This window comes from Myotis myotis, unplaced genomic scaffold (genome assembly GCF_014108235.1).
Source record: "Myotis myotis isolate mMyoMyo1 unplaced genomic scaffold, mMyoMyo1.p scaffold_m19_p_8, whole genome shotgun sequence".
NCBI lineage: Eukaryota > Metazoa > Chordata > Mammalia > Chiroptera > Vespertilionidae > Myotis > Myotis myotis.
In genome coordinates, this window is record NW_023416390.1 from 42,829,804 (window position 1) to 42,852,483 (window position 22,680).

Below are 22,680 nucleotides of genomic sequence, written 5' to 3' on the forward strand. Positions count from 1 at the left end.
TAAATTACACGTGCTAGTTTTTAATATATATATGTATATATATACTCATCGGGATTACAGATCACTTGCAGCACAAACAGAATAACCCCAAAGTCACATTCTAGCAGGAAAACAAAACAAAAAAACAAAGAGCAAAGAAGGTTTTGTTTCCGCCTTCCCAGTCTTCCAGCACTGGGCCCTGGAATTCGGTGCCCCCTCTCTGATCCTGGCCTCCCACGGGCTTCGGACCTAAGAGAAGGTGAGGTTGGCGGTCAGTTCTCGGATCCGGTTCTCTCGGCTCATCTTCTTGAGTTTCATGCGGCGGTTTTGAAACCAAATCTTGACCTGCCTGTCGGTGAGGTTAACGCTCTTACTGATCTCTAGGCGGCGCTCGCGGGTGAGGTACATATTGAACAAGAACTCTTTTTCTAATTCCAGCGTTTGGTGCTTAGTGTAAGGGCACCTCTTCTTTCTGCCACTCTTTGCAGTGAGCCAATTGCTGGTTGGAGTATCAGACTTGATTTCCTCTAACAAAATTAAAGGGAGAAGAAGAAGAAAAAAATCAAGAATTTTTTTTTTTTTTTTTTTTTTGGTCTCTCAGTCTGTTCAAATGTACCCTTGGCCATGACCCTGCAGGCAGCCAGGCTGCTGTGGGAAATACTAGTATTAAACATTACCCACATGAGGTGGGCCTTGGAAAGGATTAGTCAGTGATACCAGATTAGTTTAAATGCCCCAAATGATAGGATGGGGCAGGGACCTGGCCTTCTGTGTCAGGGTTCTCCCTCAGCTTTCTGACCTGCATCAAACATTAGTACAATAGTAAACTTTCAGGGTCTCCCCAGCAACATTCCAAGTGGTCAGCTCCTAACAGGGCTGGAGTGGAAGAAGCAAGCCACAGCCTGGACAAGCCTGCCAATCCCACTGCTGCCTCAGGTCTCCAAGTCTGCCACTTCTTCCCCACTTTCCCTAGGCAGGTGGGGAGCCACACAGCCAGGCCGATAGGTGCCCATTTTCCTTTAAAACATAGCTGAGTACACCTTCTCCACCCTGCCCGGGCATTCAGAATTTCCTGAATTTTCATGCCTTCTCGCCCCCACACAAAAGCATTGCCCAGAAATGTAGCTCCTTAATGTGGCCCACCTTTAGGCACTGGAAGAGAGGCACAGGAGCTGGGTTCCTTCTCCAAAAAACAAACAAACCCCAGAGCCCCTGGCTCTCTGCCCTAGCCCAGCCCTAAGGCTGCCTCTGCCGGTGGGCCAAGCAGATTCTATTCTCCCCCCTTCCGCCTTTGCCCCCTCTGCAAATGAATTGCAAAGCTCGAGGCACTTTCCCCAGACAAAGCCAAGGTTACCTAGCCCCGCAGAGGCAAAGAGCCCTTGTTTCCCCCGCTCAAGCGCCAAACAACCAAGCCATCTCGTTCCCCTGGCCGCCCCCAAGCTCGCAGGATGCGGGGTGCATACACTTAAACACGAACACGGTGTCTTGGACCACCTTAAAATCATAACTGGGTCAAAGTTGGGGCTGCAAATCTGAGCAAGAGAAAGGAGGTTCTGGGGCTGTGTTTATGAGCTGCAGGTCATTTGCGCTCTTTTGTTGCATTTCAGATCTAGCTCAGGAAAAATAAACCCAGCAAGCCCTTCCTCTGGCGAGACGCCATCAGCGTGGAGCCAGGACTAGCCAGGAGGGCCAGGGCAGCGGGGGAGAAGCGGGGATGAGCTGGGGACTGAGGATGCCCCTCTAAAAGCTGGGAGGAGCAGCACCGGCCATCGCCCCGCCTGAGCTGCCAGGGCTCTGCGCCGGGCACCCAGGTGCTCCCTCTTTGCCGGGTTCCCGGGCTGCGCGCCCCGCTGGGGTGGCAACCCTGCTCATACCGACCTTTGCTCTCCTTCTCCTGCACTTCGGGACTGGACACGGAGACCTCAGCCAAGCAGCTCCTTTCTTCCGGAAGGCCACCCTTGGCCTCAGGGCTCTCCACCTGGGAGACTTTGGTGGGGTCCTGGCCGCTTGCAGGCTCGTTCATCTTCTTTTCCATCTGCAGCTGGGCGGCCGAAAGCTGTGGCTTGGCCGCGCCGCGAGGGTTGAGCTGGAGCATGACTGTGGAGCTGCCTTCGGGGCTGTTATTGTACTCTTGGGTTTTCCCGGTGGCGTAGGTCTGACTCAGTCTAAAATATCCAGGGACAGGAACCTCGGGGTTCTCAACGGGACAGGACTCGGGGACCAGCCTCTGGTACGAAGGGACCTCGGCAGAAATGAGTTTGTTGCGCTTATCAGAATACATGCAGCAATTGGATTCTTCCTTAATGTTGGTGGTGAAGGAGCAAGTGGGGACTTGCTGTGTAACAGGTTGCTCTATTCGACAAGATCTGTTCGGGTCTGTCCAACTGTCTACTTGAGGTATATAAGGATGCACATTCATACCCATATTTTGGTGGTTCACTTCTCTTTTGGCCAGAGACGGGAGCAGTCCACAGGTTTGCATTCCATAGGTCCCCATGTCTGCGCTAGGTGGTGGCATGTACATGCTGGCGCTGCTCGAATAAAAACTGTCACTCCTGCAGGCACTGATCAAGGAATCTACTAAAAAAGTATTAGCAGCAGGAGAGCTGTTGGGAAAGGACATTTTGGGGAGGAATTTGAAGAAGAGAGATTGTGTCCTTTGTAGGCTGACATCTCTAGGAAAACATTCCCCGTGTAATTGTGGATGCCTCTGCCGACCACATGACAACCAAGCCAATGAGATTTGAAAATGGCCTTGAGCCGCAGCCTCCTCGCAGGTCACGTGTTCCAGAGCCAGGCCGGCCGGCCGCTTAAGCACGGACAACAGCGACATCTACTATGCGCCGGAGATAGTGCGCGCTGGAGACCACCGGCCCAGCGCTCTCCGCCGCCCGCCAGCCTCCCGGCCTCGGCTCGGCCCGCCCGCCCCATTTGCGTCCCCCACTCCGGCCTCTGGGCCACGAAGGCGGAAGGAAAGGCTCCGCCGGAGGGGCCTCGGGAGGACACGCGCGGGGAGGGAAGCCGGAGCGTTGTGGCGCCAGCACATAGAAGCATTCCACGCACACACCCAGGCAGAACGCGCCCGTGAGGGCCGGGGCCGGGGCGCGGGCGGGGGGTGGGGGCCCAGGCTGGTTAATTTTGTCCCGGGCAGCCTGGGAAGGTGAGTCGAGTCCCTGGGGCCTGAGACCTTCCACCCTAGGAGTCCACAGGGAAGATCTCACGCGCAAAGACGCGGCCAAGGTATCCTGTGGAGCAGAGGCGATAAGCCACGCAGCTGGCCGGCCCCTGAGGCTGAGGCTGAGGACCGCTCGGCCCCAGCGCTGCCCTCTCCTTCCGCCTGGCCGCCCGGGCTCCAGGTTCCTCCGCGGAGCCGCGTGCCTGCCGAAGAACCACACCCGACCTTTAGGGCTGGTGCTGGGAGCTTTCAAACCGAAGGCAATCCCTCGCCGCAGTTCGTTATCCGCGAAAGCGTTCCCATCGGGAGAACTAAACCGATGTTTCCCTCCCCACACACCCTGATCACAGAGGGCAACGAGGAAGAAAGAAAATAATTTTTTCAAAGACGGAGGAAAACTCTCGCCCTCAGACTCTAGAAGTTTTAGAAAACTGACTGGGCCAAACAAGAGAGAGAGAGAGAGATGCAAAGGTGTCATTTGGTTCTTCTGCAAAGAAAAATGTTTTCCTTTTATGGATTTTGTAAAAGCATTGGTTTCTGACAAGTGCAAGGTACAAAAGGTTGTGGAATTTATTAATACATATTAAGAAGAATCAGGGCGATCAATAAAATTCTCATCTACATTCTTGGGCTACTTGGTAATTTTCTTGCTTCTGAAGGTTTTTAAAGAGTTATACCCGCTGTTGCCACACACGGGAAGATATTTTATTAACAAATCAATCGAGACTTAGTAAAGGATAAGATTAATAGTTAGGATTTAGCATAATGGCGTTCGCTTTATGAATTATTGAAAATTATACTATTGATTTTTCCCCTTCGGTACTAACCAAGAAGGTCAATTTTTGTTTTAACACAAGTTGTCAAATATTAAAAGCTATACTTTTGTCAAAAGTAGAGTTTTATAGTTTTGGACAATTCCTCAAATTATTTGACACGGTTTTGCTTGGGTAAGAGGAGGGAGAGGAAAGGGAGGTGGGGTAAGAACCTTCATCCTCTGTTTCCTTTGTGAGGGAAAGTTCTATAAAGAGGATTTGGTCTGGGCTTGTGGTTGAACTCATTAAAGAACACCACCATCACCGCCATGGAAACTCGGAGTTTTATGAGAAACTTCTCCAACAACTTCCTCTCTCCTTCTCTAGTTGCAGGCGGCTGAGCCACTCTATGGAAGCTCCGGCCTCCGGGCAGAAGCAGAGAGCTTTAACCTTGATTCCTTCCCAAAGGCTTGCCCTGGCCAGGCCAGGTCGCTGGAGCTGTCCTCTGGCTTCCGGGTCCCCTTCACTGCATCCGAGAGAAGAAAAGGGCCCCTGGCTCTGATGGTGAACCAGTGCTCTGTCCCGAAGGAAGGCATCCGTGTTTTCTTCTCCCCACTTTGCCTTGTTATGGGCTGGCCTTGGATTTCAGGCCCAGAGACTGAACTTGTGGGCAATTTGGGTTTCCATCTCAGCAGAACAGTTCTTTGGCGCCTGATGCTAAAGAAAGCACATCACCATTCTGGGGGACCCACTTGCTCCATCACAGAAACCTTTTCCAACAAACCCTTTGTCAGCCCCTCCCCAAAAGGACTGTCCCCTGGCCTGGTGGAAAAGCAGGGGTTGGACATTATTTTCAGCCTTGGGACGGCTGCGCCTGTCCCCTCGAATTGCCCTCGCCCAAACAATAACCCCTTTTAAAAAACTGCGGTGGCAATGAGACAGACCTTTTAAACCTTTAAGCAGCTGTTCAAATACAACATCATTGTCAGGTTAAAAGCCTAGAGCCTCTCACTGCTCAGACTGCAGGATGCCCTGCCAGGGAAGCCGGAGGGTTAAACATTACATTACCTTTTCACAGGGTTGTCTGATTTTAAGCAGAGGGTGGAGGGGGGGGGGGGAGGGAGAGGATGAAGAAGGCAGAAAAAAAAACACCAACTTTTTAGTCTAGTCTGCTAAGGTCCTATTCCAAGCTAACCACCACTGATCAGCACCTTGAAAATTGCTTTCTTCAAAGGCGGAGATGATCATCCCAGCCACTGCAAAACGTGCCCAGGGCTGGACAAAATGCCCGCTACACGCACTCTCGGCAGGCGCCCTGACGCCAGCCTGGCGCTCCAACACTGTCCCTTTCCATCTCAGCCAGGAACTTGGTTGTCCAATTCTCCCTATCCCACGCAGAAGGCAAGACTGTTCAGTCTAACTGGGAATCAAATGCCCTTTCATAATATTTGTTTACACGAGAAAACAGCCAAGCTAAAGAACAACGATTCCTCATGGAGCGCAGTCTACCAGAGCAGGCGGAATCTGCCTTCCGATTTGAGAGCCTTTCTGTTTCAGCTCCCGGTGGCTTGGAGTTCAAAGTCACCCCCACAGTGGATTTGGTTTTAAATAAATCTTCTTCACTCACCGAAATAAAAAGTATATCAGATATAATTTTGAATTACCACAAAATTCAATTTTATTATTTTTCAAATTTCTGCCTTCAGACCAGCTCCTGGAGGCCAGAGATTGCCAATATTTCAAAGAGATTTTATCATAAAAATCAAGCAAAATAGTTTTAATACAAAGAATCATCTGGGCAGAGGAGGATGCAAAGTTTGTCTAAGACCCTAAGGCTGAGATGAAGCAAATGGAGTGAAAAGACAGTGGCTTTCAAGGCCAGCCTTTATTTTGCTTACGAGTATTTAATATAGCTGCATTGCCACTGTTCTCGATCATCTTTAGATCAGTGGGAGCAGTTACCATTAATAATAAATCAATATTGCACCATCAAGGAGATGAATATCCACGCTTCTACCAAAACATCCTTCTCCCTGGCACAGCTCTTTCCCCGAGAAAAATTAAAAGGGTCGCTTTGTCAGGAAATTAGCATTTGTAATCAAGAAATGGTTTGCGTCTGTGCTTTCTTGTCACTGGGGAGAAGAGCAGGGGCCCTGGGCCTGAGTGAATTTGGGGGCCCCTAGGTTTGCCTTGAAGTTTGGGCCCTGCATGGCCTGCACCTTTGGGTGCAGAGTAGATGGAGACAAATTTAAAAGGCTGCTTCCTTAAGGCACCCCTCGTCGTTGTACTGTGCACCTCCCAACCAATGTGAAAAGAAATCAAGGGAGCAAATGGGGAGGCTGGGGAAGCCATCACCACCTGGATGAGGGATCTGTGAAAACAGGTAAAAGGGCACTGGGCCAGGGAGCCTCTTTCCCTTGCAGACACAAAGATTCCTTATTTAGCGCATTTTCCCTCCACTTCAAGATCTGAGACCCCAGAGACTCAAGACACATGACCACCCTCCAGGAGCCCCATAACCCTGACCGATCAGGAAGGGTCAGGTCCGCAGCCCTGGGAAGTCCTGATCCAATCTCCTGGCCTTTTTCAAGTCCATCTTGGGAGCCTCCAGGAGGGAAAGAACTGCAAACCGATGAGCACCCGGGATCTTAGGGAAGGCTGCCGGCCCAGGCCACCCCTCCACAAAGCCACACGCACAACCCCCGCCCCCCAGCCACTTAAAGAAGAACACAACGACATTTGGGGAGGGGAGTTTTCACCCCCAAGTGAACTGAGGCCCCGGGCTAGGCCCTGCAAAATGTCTCTTCAAAATATCTAAGCTGGACCCACAGTCTGGCAGGCTGGAGCCGGGGTGTCCGCAGGGAACACCCATGCCTCTGGCTGGCGCCTCAGGGGGTGCTCATGGTGGCCCAGCCACCCTGGAGCCACCCATGCCAGCTCCCAGGGGTGGACCCAGGGCCCTTGGTCCAGGGTCTGGAGGGAGGAGACAGAGACAGCGGAGCCGGCACTAGTTCCGGGATTTCATGAGCTTCACAATGAACTTCGACGAAGGGACAGTTACCCATCCTTAGAAACCCACGTCTTAGTGAACTCCCTGTAGGCCCAAGGCTGGTAACACAGACCCTCCCAACGTCAGGGAATTCACAAAGGGGGCGGGATGGGTGGTAGAGAACGGCAGGAGGCACGAAAATCAAATTCTGTGCTCAAGGCCCGCAGGCGGCTAGGAAGGGTGACCAGAAGTCTGTCAAACGCAAACCCCGTTTGCTTCCTAGCGTTGCCCACTCCGCGCCACCCAGGAGTATAAATGTTACCCAGGACAGGCGGCCGCTTCCCGCAGCCGCATCAGCTCCGCTTTGCCCGCCCCCGGCGCCCCAACTCATAGTCCTGGTTGTGCCTCCCGGTTGTTGCCCCACAGCCCCTGAAGCTAGGCTCGACCTGGGGGGCAGGGGGACTTCCTCGCCCAGAACGACCTCCCTCCTTAGTTCCGACGGGTCCCATCTTTTCTGGGACCACACTCAGCTACTTTGCTAGCGCCCCATCTGCCTTAAACAAAAGCCTTTTAATCATCTCAGGGGGTCTGAGAGCGCTCAAGACGGAAACGGTTTTGGGAAAGGGGTGGTCCTGTCCTCATATTGCTCTCTGCACGCAAACTAACAGGAATATTGATTTCCCTGATTTAATTGACTCGCAGTGGCATGGCCTATTTTGAAATGCACATATTAGTCTTTTCAAAATCTCTCCTAGACTCCTCCAGGTTATAACAAGGTACTCCTTGCGACATCTTTATCTTTAAAGAGACAACGATTAGGTGATCGCTATTTTCAGAAATAGGGGCAGTTCCCTTTTCTCTGTCTTTATACAACTTCCAGCATCTCATAGCTGCTTCGGACAAACAGCAAACGAATGCCTTAGTGGCCGCCTGTTTCTAATGGGGCTGAGATTGCCTATTAGCATCCAGTAACGGACAGATACGGTACCGCGGCCTCTCCGCCAACCACGGCTTCTGGAACGTGAGCACGCCCCCGTGTGGCTCTCCAAGGCCATACAAATGGAAAACGCTATTTCTTGCCTAAGGTGTGGACATACAAGCTTGCTACATTTAGCCGCAATAAAAAAAAAAAAAAAAAAAAAAAAAAAAAAAGGAAAGAAAAGATAGATGGAGAGAGAAAGAAATAAACCAGTTTTAAGCTCCTGGAACGATCATACTAATACTACTAGGGCACTGACATTTTAACGTATGCCCATAATTCCAAACAAAGGAATCCCTTTCCAAACGAAATTACTCAACTGTAGACTTTGTTTCTATTGCATCTTTCACCAAAGGTTGTAGGATGCTTTTGAAACAATATATTTTCTTTTGTTCCATGTTATAGAAAGTGCAATAATTTATTTGACAAGGTGACAATTTTTAAAAAATATTAACGAAGGTGTAAGTCTAACTAGAACTTCCTTTTTCAAATGCCTGCTTTTAAAACTGAGGTTCATTATTACAGCAAAGGGGACAACTATCTATGACTCCCCTCAAACCCCCCACCATTTTGTAGCTGTATTAAAAGCATGCTGATAGACATTTTAATCTAACTAGTGTGTGGTTTTTTTTAAAGTCAGTTGCTATTGAATTACACAAATGCTTGAAGGGAAATTAAGATTATTGATTCTGAAATTAGGAATTTGCTTAGATTTATGGTGAGCCTCCATTTGATTCTGTGTGGTCATAAATGTGTGTGGGGATCTGGATGTGTGAGCATGTGTGTGAGAGTGGGTGGCGGATGAATATCACAGAAGAACCTTAAGGTGACTAATTATTCAGAAAGGTTAAAGGTGATGACCTTGACATTTTGGAAGTTCAAAGGCGTACACTTATGCACTTATGTTTTTCCTTGCCCCCTAAAGCTTTGGCAATTAAAAAAAAATTTTGCATTTAGAAATGCATGCTTCCTCAGAAGAGGCATGTGGTGCTGTATATCTTATGGATTTTTTTTTTTTTTTACTTTGGGCTTATGAGAGGTTAAAAGTCACAAGATTCACTTTACTCTTTTCAGAGAAAGAGAAGCTTTTCTCACTCCTCCAGTTTATTGCACATTGCGGAAATCTCTTTTGGGCCCACCAGAAGGTGTATAATATAACCCAATTAAGCTGTTTAGAACTTTGGCTTTTATGGTGTTGTCTAGACAGTTCAAGGTTTTGTAAACAGCTTGGCCTGGTCCTGCAACATAAAGTGCAGTACCACCCCCCCCACACACACACCCCAACACACACACATTCTTTAACTTGAAGCGATAAATGTGGAGAAAACTGGGTCTGCAGCCCTGGGCCCTATTTTAGGAAGATGACTTATCTTCCTTGTTCCAAACCCGCTGTGACACCAGCAAGCGCCTTGAGACCTCTCTGCCTACTTATACTTTCCTTTCTGCAAACTTTTTTCCCCTATAAAGTGTTCTAATATTGGTTTCTTCTTTTAAGGGACCTTGTATCTTTGACACTTTGTTACGAGTGACTTTGGATTTTCTAACCAGTTTTTTTAAATTTTTTGTTTTGTTTTGTTTGTTTGTGTCCCTCCCCTGGCCCCCCCCCCCCAAATTCCAAGTTCACTAGACTAAGGCGAAGGGAGTGTTGCTACTTCCGTTCCTGCTGCCCCAGCTCATCCTCTGGAGACATCAGCACCAGGGTCACATCCTCAATTCAGAAAGCCATCCCTAAAATGATTTTAAAAACCAATGCCGCATACCAGTGGGGGGGGGGGGGGGAATGAGAGGGGAGGACAACTCTTATTTTGACGGAATTAAAAAGCATTTCACTTGAATTTCAGTTGCATGGGGGAGAAAATTTTGGCCACTAAAATATCCTAACCAGACACTAAAATTATTCAAAGAGGAAAATCCATACAGTGTATTGAAGCTGTAACCTCCATTTTACTAGAAACCATTTATTCACACAAAAGACAGTGACTCGTGCCTCGATCGGACAAACCAAAGGTACATTTCCCAGAGTTTAAATAATCTGCATTCACCAAGGGGGGAGGACAGGGTCCCTTAAACTCAGAACAAAAACAAGTGCCTTGCAGCCCAGGCCTAACTCTCTACAGATCCCACAGCGTCCGCACCGGGACCTGGAGAGAGAGAGAGGGTAAACAACAGCACACTGGCGGTAAAATTGTAAAGGGACGTTTGCATTTACCATTTTCCCCATATTAGGATCCATTCGGCCAAGTCCCCGGCCTCGTCCGCAGGCAGCAGTGGTCGCTGGGAGGTCCCGAGTTGACCGTGGGAAGGAATGGTGGAGTTCCACAGAGAAGAGGCGTCATTAAACCCAAGGACATTGGGCCTACCGAAAGCAGGCTGGTGGGGAGGAGGGTGAGTGAGTGGGGCTTGGGGGACAGGGGTGCTTGCTGGAGCTCTCAAAACAAGGGATTTCCAGTGAAATACTGCAGACGGTCTCTGTTCAGTTTCTTTTCCTTCATCCTGCGATTCTGGAACCAGATTTTGACTTGCCGGTCAGTGAGGTTGAGCATCCGAGAGAGCTGGAGTCTTTTCTCTTTGTTTATGTACACGTTAAAGAAAAACTCGCGTTCCAGTTCGCGGATCTGGTACTTGGTGTAGGGACAGCGCTTTTTCCGGGACCGCTGGGGGGCTACTGCAAGGCAAAGAGACCAAGGGGTGAGAGAGGCCGCTGCCCGCCAACCTCCGCCCACCCTCCCGCCCAGGCCTTCGCGAGGGCCAGGCCTCGGCCCTTTGGGGACGTCCCCTGCCTGCCGCTGCTGAAAGGCCCTGCCTTCGTCGCGGGGGATGACATATGGGCGGGCACAGGAGAGTGCGGGCGAGGACGGGTGTTCACACCCTGACACACGTACAGCCTGGCACCGAGGTGGGGGAGCAGGGCTGCAGGCCGGCTCTGAGCTGGAGCCCGAAGGGAGAGAAGCGCGAGCGCACCGGGCATCTGCCTGACTCCAGCCAGCAGCGCGCTTCAGCCAGGGGCTTGGATAGGGTCCAGGTCCAGGATCAACACCCCCACCCACCACCACCACCACCTTCATGCAGGAGGCGCGAGTGTCCACACTCACAAATGGGCTTGAAATCTCCCCTCCTTCACGCCTCCCTCCATGGTCTCTAGCACATACACACCCCAAACTGGGGAAACGCTCTCTGCAGCGATTAAGGTCCTCCTCCAAGTCTACCTTAAGCCCACCTAAATTGGTTTCCTATCGTAAACACGCTTTACAACGGCCCGGGAAATCTTATAGGATGTATAAACCTCTTCGAACGCTTATAAAGTAGCACATAAAACGGCGCAAGCAGAGGGAGGCCCCCGCCCCCCCCACCCCCCGCGCCCGCGGCCCCTGGGGCCCAGCCGCCCACCCTGCGCCCCGGTGCCTACCTGTGCCGCCGCTCTTCTCAGCCCCCGCCTCCCCCGGGGGTCCCTCGCCGTCGCCCCCGCTGCCTTCTGCCGCCCCCTTCGGCTCCGAAGCGGGGGTGGCCTTGGCGCAGGGACTGCCCCCACCGCCACCGGTCCCCGTCTTGGGGTCGCTCTTATCGGCAGCGCCCTCGGGCTGCGGGGGCGCGGGAGGCGGCGGGGGCTGCGGCCCGGAGAACGGGGGCCCGGGCGCGGCCTCGTAGAACTGGTCGAAGCCCTGCGGCAGGATGCCGTTGCGGCCCACGGCGCTGTAGAAGTTGGAAGCGGCGCCCGCAGGGCCGTGTGGCGGCCCCGGCGCGGCGCACACCGGCTCCGGCGCCTTGAAGAGCACGTCCGGTCGGCGGCCCGCGGGCGGCAGCAGCTCGCGTTGCATGGCCGCCTCCTCGGCCGCCGCCGCTGCCGCCGCCGCCGCCGCCGCGGCCGCGTAGTAGGGAGCGTAGCCCCCTGCGCTGCTGCTGCCGCCCCCGCCGGGGCCACCCCCGCCGCCGGCCCCCGCGCCACTGCCGCCGCCGCCACGGTACGGCCACTTGGCGCGCTCTAGGCCGTAGTCGCGGAAGGCCACCTCGCGCACCGGCTGGACGTGCGGCGCCAGGTTGGAAGAGTAAGGAAAAGTCATCTGGCAGGACGATGGTTGCGACAGGAACGACGGCTTGCTGGCGAAGTCCGACGGGGCCACATAGTAGGCGCAGCCGGGCAGGTACATACTAGCTGCGCTCGGGCCGCACTCGTCAAAGTCGTTCATGGCTCCGCGGCGTGCGCGCCGGCGAGCCCTGGGCCGCTCCCCGCGCCGCCAACCTGAGCCATTGATTGCACAAGAGGCTTGGGCCAGGATCAACTAAGCAAAAATCCCCACCGGGCGCTGACGTGCAATTCATCTTGATTGATTCTGGTGGTAATTATGTCACGTGACGCCATGGAGAGAAATGTCCTTATATCTATATCAGCGCTCGCCAACACGCCCCGGGACGGCTCCTGGCGCCGAGACACGCGCGTTGGGGGCGGATCGACCTCCCTCTCCAGCCAGATCTCCTTGGGCGCCCCCGACTAGGCTGCTCCGCAGACTGGTCACCTGTGCGCCGCCGGTGGCTGCCACTGCTGGGTGCATCTGCCACCGCCCGGCTGGGCCGCCCGCCCGCGCCGCTTAAGTACGCGGACCGAGGCTGACGGGGAGGAGGAGGGAGGAGGAGGAAGGGGGAGGAAGGGGGAAGGGAAAGAAGCGGAGAGCAGAGGGGGGAGCCCCGGGCCGGGGCACTGGGGACTAGGTGTGAGGGTGTGAGGTTCCCACTCTCCACACCCCTTCCAGCAGCCGATCCCTCCCCCAGCGACGCCACCACCCCTGCAGCGTGCCAGCAAGGAGCTTGTTGCATCTCCTTCAAGGGGCGTGATTGCGCAGCTCTCGGGGGCGCAAGGAGTCTGATTTACATATTTCTCTGCCAAGCGCTTTCGCTGCAGAGTAACTTGGCTCTCATCACTCCTGACCTTGGGAGCGCCAGTGCCAGCCTCGGAAAAACCCACTCCAAAACCCTACCAGGCGCTCACCCAGGCTAGGGCCTCGGTGCCCACTCGGTCCTGTCGCCCTCTCTTCTCCTCTCTCTGTTCCCGTCTCTTCTTTCGTCTCTCTTGCAGCCTTCCCATTTCTTTCTCTCCTGTCCTAATTGTCTATTCCCCTCTCTTGTTTCTTCTTTTCTCCTACGTTTCTGTCTCCTTTTCTCTGCTCTGTCTCCTGATATTCTCTCCTCCTTTCCCCTCGCTGTGTGTCACAGCCTCTGCCCGGATCCCTGTCGCCTCTGCCTTTTTCTCTCCCGGCGCTAAAGCAAGGAGGACACCCTGATGGCCCCTCTGGAAGCTGGGGGGTCTGATGAACAAAAGGACCTGGAGTTCTTCTCTCAGGGAGCCCAGCCTTTAGTTCTCCCCTAACCAGAGACAAGCCACCCGGCCTCGGCCCTTCCCACCCTCTCTGCTTTCTGGCCTGGACTGGGACCAGCCAGCCTCACATACAGCCCAGTCCCTGTGTGGGGACCCCATCAAGGCCTACTTATCTGCCATATCTCCCCTGGTCTCCTTTCTGTCCTTGGGCCTACACAGTCTCTGCACCACCCTCTCCCCAAGTCTGTTGATTTGGGGGGTGTCTCTCAGCAGCTCTTGCCTCCTTGCTTGCCTCGGCCCTGAGGACCTCCCCATCTGCTCGCCCCAAGGCCTCACTCTCCTGGTGGCCACTTCGTCCCTATTTCTAGCCTAGGGACCCAGGCAAGGCCTGGGCTCCCGCCTCGGAGGGGCCAGCGCTTTCCAAAGGTAAAATCAGACTCTCAGAAAGAAGCTCCTGCAAACCCCAATCCCTGAACCCAGGGTAGGAAGTTGCTGCGTTCCCCAGGATGCCTCTGCCCAAGCAATCAGAAACACTGAGCCCTGGGACTTAGCCTTCCACCCAGGGCGGGTGCAGGCTGCGGAGCGGGTTCCCTCCCTGGCTCCGGCCACTGCAGTGCCCCTGAAGTGAGCTCTGCCCACCTCCACACAGAGAAAAGGCGGGCGGGCAGAGCTCATATCTATTTTCTGCCCAATGTCCCCCCTCTTCCTCTTTTTCTCCTCCCTTCCCTTTTCCCTCCCACTCACCCTTCTCCACCCCCACCTTCCTACCTCTGCTTCCCTCTGAATACAGCGCAAACTGGTCGGTGGCGACTGGAAGGCAGGGAACCTCCCCTGCCCCCCCAGAACTGCCCATCCTTTTGTGCACCTCCTCAAAGCGGGCACCTTTACCCAGATTCCAGCTCGACCCCCTTCTCCTCAGCCCAGAGCGCCAGCACAGTTATCTGCCTCCCCATCTGCACCCCGGGCCAAGCCTCCTTTTGGGCTCGTAGTCGATGCCCCTGGATCTTTCTCCTAAAATGGCTCCCGGGACACTGCACACTAGCCCTGCGGCAGCTCAGGACCCTGGGCAACGGCGGCGGGGCCCCCAGCCGGGTCTGTATGTGTCTGGGGGCACACAAAATTCTCGCGCCTTCTCTCTGCATGGGGTGGGGCGCAGGCATCCCTCTACCCCCCAAATAGAGTCTGCTGGCTGCCTGAGAGGGAAATGGGGAGGACGAACCATTCAAGTTCAACGACATGGCGATGGCGGCTCGGACTGGAGCCGCGCTTTGGCGGGGGAGGTTCGCCATCTGCAGCGGCTCACGGGTGTAAAGAGAAAAGGGGCGGCGGGCCCCCTCTGCGCGTTTGCACGGACCCCCGCCCCCACACCCAAGCCAGGGCTTTCGTTCTGGCACCAGCCCTCTTAGTCTTTGGGCCCCAGCTCCCTTCTCAATCTTTATCCCAAACCCAAAGAAAACCGCAACCTCCCAACCCGCGCGTCCGCTCGAGAACCTACCGTGAAGCCCCTGGTGCTGTGGCCTCGTCCTTGCCTGCGCGACCCCACTCGAAGCGCAGGGAGGGAGCGCACCGCACCCTCCCGCACAGCCCGCAGCTCCGCGAGTGGTAGCTTTCCGAGCAGCGCCTGGACGCTCTGCGGTGATTTTGAGCCACCCAAGATAAGACACTAACTTGACCTTAACTTTGTCAGGGCGCCCCTGGTATCTGGAGAACGTGAACAGACACTGTCTGGCAGCTCTCGTAAAAGCTGACTGGGGAAGGGATTCTGAGTCATTTCATTTATTGCCACTACAGTTCTGCAAGAAAGCTTTTCCTCCCTGCCAAACTTTAATTATTTATGCTCTTTTAGGAAACGAAAGAAGAGGAGGAACGAGGGGAAAACACCCACAGCCAGTCCCTTCCCGCAGAGCCTTCGGAATGGGCTTCCTAAGTCGAGTGACTGGAGAGCAGCAACAACAAAACAAAAAAATGTGGGGCGACCACCTTTGTCCGAGGATGATAGGACAGGCACCCCCCACCCCCACCCCCACCGCCACTAAGGTGGGTGGGTGCAGCTGGGAGAGGCGGGGTGAAAGGGCACCCCCTTCCAGGCACACACATGAATATTTACAACAGTTCTGGATTTCTCCTCCATCCCAACCCCCTGCCTCCCGGAAGCCTCCCCAGCTCGCCTCCCTTGGGGAGAGCCCCAGGCCTTAAAAGCGTCCGGGTAGGCTCCCTGAGTTCGCAGCCATTGAATGCCAGACGAAGCAGTTTTTGTTTTGTTTGTTTTTTTTCTCATTTAAAAACCGTTTTCTTGGTGAAGAGGCCTGCCTGGACTGCAGCATTTCCGAGTACGCATTTGTCTTGGTGCGAGGGAATGTTGAGCACTCAGACTTCAGCATCCTTTCTCTTGGGCGTTTGTTTCTTATGGATTTCCTCGTGGTTCCAAATCCCCGCCGGGATTTCAGCCACCGCTGCTACAGGAGAGAGGGCACCGCCACCCCGCCGCCGCCTTTGTATTTATTCGGATCAGTAAAAGGAGTAGATTTGAAAAGCATTGCCCAAGCCATATGCCACAGATAAGATTTTACCCTTAGAATAATTTCAATCTGTTTGGGGAGTGGTCTCCATGAATATCTCCTCCCACCCTACGTGCCAGGCTAAAGAGAAAGAACAGGATGCTTTAATGATATATATTAGAAAGAAATGGCCTCCTGCATGCGGTCTCAGGTCTTGGGTTTACGTCTGGCTTCCTGTTCCTTTACCCAGCCCCCGAACCTGAGGTCTGAGAATGGTCTCCTCTTTTGTTCGGATGTTTTTGAGAACCAGCTCCAGGTACCAATGCCTCCCTGAGCCCCACAAAATGGGGAAACATTTCTAAAGAGAGGGTCTCCCCAGCCTCTTGGTTCCTTTTTCCTCCGTTGTATTTTTTAAAGGAGCTGCTTTAAAAATATTTTTAAAGTACACACCAAATTCGATTGTGGGAAGGGGAACTGGAACCATTAAGTACTCACTATTAGAGATTTGGCAGTTTTGTCCATTGTCCCACTTGCTAAACACTAGAAATTCTTCACTTTCCATCTCCAAGCTAGCTGGAGCTGGGGTCTATGAGAGGACGGTGAATACAGCAGGCCTTTCCTTGCTTTCTCTGACTGAGCTACAGGCTCAGAAGGCCTAGGGTGCAGAGGCCACATTTCCCAAGGAAGTTTGCTGGGCTGAAGGCAGAGGTGCCACAGGGCATAGCCTTTTCCAGGGAAGGCTGAGCAAAACATGGCAGGGCGAGATGTTTGTATTGAAATATGAGGAACCTCATATCTTGGCAGCCTCCATCCCCCTAACAATAGCAAGCTTTCAAGTTTGAGAATTTAGGCAAAATGCAGAAGCCCCTGCCTGCAATAAGCTGAGGGTTTGCTTCGTGTGTGAGACACACTCAAATCTGTCCACGAATCCCCCTCTTTGGCTATTTCACACACATTTTGTTCATACATCATTTCCTGACTGACTTGGAAGACATCTTCTCATCTAATGAACAATCAAGTTAATACCTACAGTGAAACGGCAACCAGAAAAGAAAAACTGGATTTCGTGGCCTGAAAAACATTAGGAGGGAAATCCGAAACGTTTTGATAAATCAACATCAGTCCCTTGACAGCTTGGCTGGGACCTGGATATTTATTTCCACTCAAAACATTTCTATGTGTCTGATATATACAAGCTATTGTTTTTGACAAAATCAAAACAAAACAAAACATGCATGACAACTATCAGATAGCAGAGAAAATGCAATTAGTCTAAATATCAACTAAAGTCAGTTTGGCTGAGGCTCAGGGGCTCCTTGTGAGGTGCCCACTCTAGATCTAGGGCCTGGTCCTCCACTGAAAATAAATCATTGGACTTAGGGAAGGAATTTCCAAGCTCTTAGGCTGTTATGCATCTTGCTAGGAGTTGGGGGCGCTAATTCACAGAAGGAGAGGGAAAAGAAGCAGGGATGGTAAAAAGGAGTTTAGGGGGCCCTCGGGTTCAATGAGGTTAAGGCAGGATACCCCGGCACATGTGGAACGACCCCTTTTGGCATCCTGGAATCCCAGCCTCCACAAAGTAAGCCTAGCAAAGCCCAGGGCCTTTCAGACTCCATGGAGGCAGGCCAGCAACGGCCTCAGAAAGGGCACAGTGTTTGGGCCCCTCGTGGACTTGGATTGGGGGGGGGGGGTGGAGAAGAAGAGGGGAACTTCTACTCCTCTCTACTTGGTCAAGAGCAGCTCTGAGGGGCCCAGGATCTGAGGGAACTCCTTCCTTGCCTGCCCCCTGACTGATGGATGGAGGAGCTTTCACTTCTCCTTGCAGTGGCCCGTTACTATAATTTAAGGAAGAAAGACATGTTGACACCTTTACCCACCTTTGACAGGAAAGTCATATTTATATTCGGAATGTAGGACACCCCTCCCCCTTGCTCACTCCATTCTCCTGCCCCTGGACATTTCTCCCTCCTTTTACTGCAGCCCAGCCCCAAAGCAGCGGAGCAGCTCCTCATCAGAGCTCACCTCTGGGGGACCAGTTACAGAGCGCAGGGCTTTGGCCTAGGCGTGTGTGAGGAGGTGAGAGAAGTAGGGGAATTTTACCAGTCTTGGCTACGAAGTGCAGTTTGCCATGGAGCCTGGCCTCCCTTGTCCCATTCGTGGGAAGGAAGTATCCAGTCCATTCCACCAAGCTGGAGGAGCCAATTCAGCCTGAACTCCGAGGTGTTTCTGAGTTTGTAGGGCCACACTCCTTCCCCTTTCCTCCCGAAGTCTGGAGATCTAGGGCACTTTAGTCCTCCCAAACCATCCAGGGCAGAGAGCAGGGAGTGGTGGTGGCACCCTTTCCTTTCTCCAAAATCAGGATTCCGGCTTTTCCACACGGGGCTTTGGCTGCAAAGAGACGCAATTGTGCCCACAGCCCTTTCCATTCTGCCCTGGAGGCCTTCCTAAATTCAATGGCCTGCTAAATGTAGAAGGAGTTGGGGAGGAGGGGGAGGAGACTATGTGAAAGCAGAAATCCAAGTAAAAGGGAGCTGGAGTGAGCCCAGGTTTAAATGCTAAGACAGGTGCGCCTAGGCCCCCACTGGGGAAGCCTCAAGGCCAAGGTTGTGCCGCGACTTCCACAGCCCCTCCGGGGAAGGGGAAAGCCTGGAGGTCTCCAAATCTGACCAGATCTCCAAATCTCCTGCTGGCTTTGGGGGCTGCAGACGAGCGGGAGGGTACTTAGGACCAGCTGAGAAGGAGCAGCAGGAAAAGCCCCCGTCTCAGCTCGTCCTCCACGCCAGGCTACGGCTCAAAAAGGGAGGCCCGGCCATGGCCAGGCCCGGGGCTAGTACAGCGCCAGCGCCTGCTCGCGCAGCACCACGCGCTTCTTCTTCATACGACGATTCTGGAACCAGATTTTGACCTGCTGGTCGCTGAGGTTCAGCCTGTTGGACAATTCCTTGCGCTTCTGCCGGTTGATGAATTCGTTCAGGAGGAATTCGTTCTCCAGCTCTGCAATCTGCTGCTTGGTGTAGGGTTTCCGCTTCTTGCGGGCCCTCCCGGGGGCCGCCCCCCACGGCAGGCCTGCAACACAGCCCGAACCCTAGTCAGCCCAGCCTGCTCCCTATAGCCTGCCCGCCCCCGGAGGCTCCCTCCCCCTACACACTCTCCCCTGCACCCCACCTCCCATTCCGGCCCCTGCTGGCCCGGGGAGCACGGCCAATGTTTACCGTCGGGCAGCGAAGGTCGCAGGCAAGATGCGACGCCCGCTGCCTGCACTGCCATGTTCAAGTTGAGCGGGCCCTTGGCGTCGTCCTTGAAGCCGGCGGCGCAGGGGGTCCCCTCAAGCAGGGCCGCGGAGCCCGGCGCGGCGCGGCCCACACCCGCGTAGTCGTACTTGGTCGATTTGAGACCAGCGGCTGCGGGGACCAGGCTAGACTCGGGGGCAAAGGGCGGCCGCGCTCGGCCACGCTCCTCAGGCCCGGCGACCGCGTCGGGCGTATAGAACTTGGCCTGCTCGTCGGGTCGGTCCTTGGCGCCCAGGGGCTGCAGGCCAAGAGGCCCGGAGCCAGCCAGGTAGGGCTGCGAGAAGCTGCCGAAGGCGGTGGCACCGGCAGGCTGCGCAGGGGCGCAGGAGGCGGGCGTGGCGGCCCAGGGCAGCGCGCCGCGCGGGTATGAGATGGGGGGAAGCGCGGCCAACTGGCCTCCATTCGGCCGCAGGTTGGAGAAGTAGAAGGAGTCGGGAGACTGCAGATTCAGAAGCGAGCCCACATAGCCCGCTCTGTAAAGACTGCGCTCACACATCTCCAACAAAGGGCTTCGGCTACGCTCGCAGCAGTATTTAGTTACAACCGGGAATAAGAGGACAGGCTCAGACGATTGGACGAAACTTTGCCTGCAGGTTCTTCAAAGCCGGTCATTTCAGCACCGCCTACATCCCCCGACCCGGTTTTCCCCCCCTTCAGAGTATTATGATAACACCCGCAATATTTGATGGTGAAGGACAAGGCTGCCAGGCAGAGCCAAGGCAGGTTGAGGGGAGGCGAAGCCTCCGTGAGTTTCCAGGCCCAGTGCAAGGAGCTGGGGGCATCGGGCATAGGGTGCCTTTGCCCGAGTGTCCCTTGGGACCCTTCTTGGTCTTGATTGGCTTTGCACTCCCGTTTCCTCCGCTTACCTGGGCCAGGCTTGCTTCTCCCAGCTTTAAGCTGCAGCCGAGGCCTTTTCCAGTACCCGGTGACTCTCGGCTTGTCGGAAGATCCTGTGGTCTGGGGCGGCCACCAGCTCTCTCCCTAGGCCTAAGCCATGCTACTCCCAACCCGTTCCTCCCCGTCCGTCCGTCCGGTCTCCCTGGAGAGGACTCTTCACCGGTGACCTGGCAGCGGAGAGCCACGCACTGCCCGAGTTCGGGGGCCGGGCTGCAGGCACAGTCCCAGAGTTCTGATGATGGAGAAGGGCATCACAGACGCTCCCGACTCTGGCGCCCAGGAAGGAAGCTTCACACCAATCCTGGGTGCTTCCTCACGGCCAAGCCCTCTGCTCCGGAGGAGGCCCTGGCGGGGCAGCTGGATTGGCCAAGGCTACATTCCTTTTACCGCAAGGAGTCACCTTGGCGACTACATCCTGCAAAGCAGAAGTCCAAGGTGTTTATCCCTCTGTGGCGGGCAGAGCAGGCCGAGCTCCCCAACCTGGTGAGGAAGGAGAGCGGAGCCAGAGCTATGGGCCAGGAACAGCGGGGCCCGCGGAGGAAGAGGGCTAGCAGCCGCCCTCCGCGCAGCGCCTCCGGGGGCTCGGGAGGCCGGCGGGTTCCGGGGACCAGCCAACGCGGAGGTGGGCGGGGCAGCGCTCCACCGCCCGGAGCCCGTGGCGGCCCCCGCAGCCCGCCCTGGGTCTAGTCTGGTCAGAGGGCTAGGGGTCCTCCTCTCCTGCCTCCGGCCCCAAGACCCCCAGCGACCCCGTGGCTGCAGCCCGCCCCAGCCTGCAGCCCGCCTCGCGGTGCCCGAGCCAAGCTGGAATTGGTTAGGCCGCCAGCTCGGCACCGAGACCACACAGGCGCCGCCGGAGGGCACCGCTGACCACCGCGCTGCGACTTTATTGTGTGAGTTATGGCGACCAATTGGGCGGCTCTGGGGAACGCAATCGGCCTCTTCCTCCCGCTCTAGGGCGGGGGTAGGGGGTGGGGGTGGGCAAGTCGGGGGCTCCTCAGACTGTCGGTTTCCTTAGGAGCTCAGACACTGAAACGCACTCCACTCCCCGTCCTTTCATGATGCGGAGGGGGGAGGGGGCAGACACAAGCTGCAACCTCAGTTCCTAGGGATTTAGGGGACCCAGGCGCTCATTTTTGGAAACCCGCCCCGTTTTTGAGGGGCTACAGCCTCCCCAGGCTCGAAAGCTCCAGCTCCAGGGGTCCCTGCCGTCTCCTCTCCTTCCATCTCAGTAAACAGAGATTCCGGTATTTCCAAGTCTCCCCCAACACTTAGCAATCACACAGCTACGGTTTGCCCCCCCCCCCAAAAAAAAAAGATAGAAAAGAACTAAGTGAGACACAGAAAAGACTAGAACAACTAGATTCTTCCTTCTCCTCGGCTCAGCCGCCCCACCTCATCTCCTGAGTTTAGGATTTCCGAGGGCCCGCAGGCAAAGCTGTATGCGTGGAGCCGGGAGCTGGGTGCAGGGCAGGCGGGCGGCGCGGGGGAGGAGGCAGGAGCTCCGCGGGTAAACTGGAGAATGGGAAAGGAAATGGGGCCGTGGAGTTACACGGCGAGCTCCGCCAATGCCGCCAACTGCCCAGGAGATGGCGAGCGAGCTCCACGCCTGGCGAGGCGCCGCCGCACGGTCAAGATCAACAGTGAAGGGCGGCGCAGCCGGCCGGGCGTCTCCAGCCGGTGCAGTCACCGCGCACCGCCGTGGCGGCCGGGCTGGCCGGGACCGCGAAGCCAGAGGGACTCCGCGGGCTGCCGGCACGGGCAAGCGCCGCCGCCGCCCCTTTGTCGGGCGCGTGTCCCGGCTCCACAGCCTCCTTCGCCTCTCGAACCACGCGCAGTCGCGCGGCCTCGATCCTCCACCGTGGCGCTCGGGACCTGCCGGGTTTCGGGGGCGCTCTCCGTGGGGCCTCTCCGTCTGCATCCGGGGGCAAGGCCTCTCCCCGAAGCTCCCAGCGCTTCGCGGCGTCCCGCGGGCCTCCTTTCCTACACTTAGCCCACCGACCGGCTCCTCTCCTCCCTCCTCCCTTCGGAATATAAAAGGAATTCATATAAATAACCAAGTCTTCATCTGTTATTGATTTAGCCGTCAATTCAAATTCCGCCGGGAGAGCGTTTAAGCGCAGTTTTAATCTTCAGCAAACCTCCCATTCTCTTAGGCGGAGGGAAACTACAGATGAAAGGAAAACCTCGAGGCAATCCCCCCGCATCCACTCATTCTTACAGGAAACCTGAGAAATGGACCCAGGAAATGGAGTACGGGCCCCTGAATCTGGAAGTTACAAAAAAGAAGGTGAGGAGAACGACGATGGAGAAGGGAAAACAGGCCCGTTTCGGATGAAAACACCTCTTATGAGAAAAACAGAAAATGTCAGTAATTCTCCCCAAAGTGGAAGGTCGGGCATGTTGTGGCCCCATTTTCAGGGGTTCTTTCTTCTCCAGAGATTGAATCGTGGTCCCCCTCCTCCTCCCTCAGTGTGTGTGTGTGTGTGTGTGTGTGTGTGTGTGTGTGTGAGAGAGAGAGAGAGAGAGAGAGAGAGAGAGAGAGAGAGAGAGACTCATTATTTAAACCAAGTTGACCACCCCACAATTAGTTGCAAGATATGAGCGAAATCAAGCAGTGCCAGAGAAAACGAAAGTAGCTTGGAACCTCAGCTCTCTGCGCTTTCTCTGGCAGATCCCTAAAGGAGCCCTCCCACCAGAAGAGTTTACATACTGTGTGAGGTTTTAAACATCTGTATCGAGCTTACATTCCAAAAAGTTAGCAACCACTAAACTGATTGTGCCTGGGTGTTAACAGTGAAGAGGCACCCCATTCC

At 54.8% G+C, this 22,680-nt stretch overlaps 3 protein-coding genes across 5 annotated transcripts; all 3 read right to left on the reverse strand.

The window, feature by feature from the left end:
* HOXD10 (homeobox D10) lies at window positions 1-2,876 on the reverse strand. The gene is made up of 2 exons (XM_036319049.1): window positions 1,858-2,876; window positions 1-506 (listed from the first exon to the last, which is right to left on the reverse strand). Exons 1-2 carry the CDS (start codon window positions 2,810-2,812, stop codon window positions 229-231), a joined length of 1,233 nt encoding a protein of 410 aa, XP_036174942.1. The 5' UTR covers window positions 2,813-2,876; the 3' UTR covers window positions 1-228.
* Window positions 375-14,813, reverse strand: HOXD11 (homeobox D11). 3 transcript variants are annotated; one of them, XR_004969231.1, is made up of 3 exons: window positions 11,281-12,447; window positions 10,084-10,539; window positions 375-506 (listed from the first exon to the last, which is right to left on the reverse strand). XR_004969231.1 is itself a non-coding variant. In XM_036319051.1 (2 exons), the coding sequence occupies exons 1-2, from the start codon at window positions 12,056-12,058 to the stop codon at window positions 10,304-10,306; spliced, it is 1,014 nt and encodes a 337-aa protein (XP_036174944.1). In that variant the 5' UTR covers window positions 12,059-12,447; the 3' UTR covers window positions 9,690-10,303. The 3 variants fall into 3 exon arrangements, 1 of the variants encoding a protein (XP_036174944.1); XM_036319051.1 differs by lacking the exon at window positions 375-506 and having other exon boundaries at window positions 9,690-10,539; XR_004969232.1 differs by lacking the exons at window positions 375-506; window positions 11,281-12,447 and adding an exon at window positions 14,678-14,813 and having other exon boundaries at window positions 10,401-10,539.
* Window positions 14,814-16,848: 2,035 nt separating this feature from the next.
* Window positions 16,849-19,466, reverse strand: HOXD12 (homeobox D12). Its single transcript, XM_036320421.1, has 2 exons — window positions 18,893-19,466; window positions 16,849-18,746 (listed from the first exon to the last, which is right to left on the reverse strand). Exons 1-2 carry the CDS (start codon window positions 19,464-19,466, stop codon window positions 18,508-18,510), a joined length of 813 nt encoding a protein of 270 aa, XP_036176314.1. The 3' UTR covers window positions 16,849-18,507.
* Window positions 19,467-22,680: the final 3,214 nt, after the last annotated feature.

What these genes read in the sequence shown, in the direction of transcription:
- HOXD12 (XM_036320421.1), bottom strand. Translation starts at nt 19,466, where the DNA reads ATGTGTGAGCGCAGTCTTTACAGAGCGGGCTATGTGGGCTCGCTTCTG. An exon ending in GCGACCTTCGCTGCCCGACG is followed by an intron (nt 18,747 to 18,892) that starts GTAAACATTGGC and finishes GCTGTGTTGCAG; the next exon opens with GCCTGCCGTGGGGGGCGGCC.
- HOXD11 (XM_036319051.1), bottom strand. Translation starts at nt 12,058, where the DNA reads ATGAACGACTTTGACGAGTGCGGCCCGAGCGCAGCTAGTATGTACCTG. An exon ending in TGAGAAGAGCGGCGGCACAG is followed by an intron (nt 10,540 to 11,280) that starts GTAGGCACCGGG and finishes TTTGCCTTGCAG; the next exon opens with TAGCCCCCCAGCGGTCCCGG.
- HOXD10 (XM_036319049.1), bottom strand. Translation starts at nt 2,812, where the DNA reads ATGTCGCTGTTGTCCGTGCTTAAGCGGCCGGCCGGCCTGGCTCTGGAA. An exon ending in GCAGGAGAAGGAGAGCAAAG is followed by an intron (nt 507 to 1,857) that starts GTCGGTATGAGC and finishes TAATTTTGTTAG; the next exon opens with AGGAAATCAAGTCTGATACT.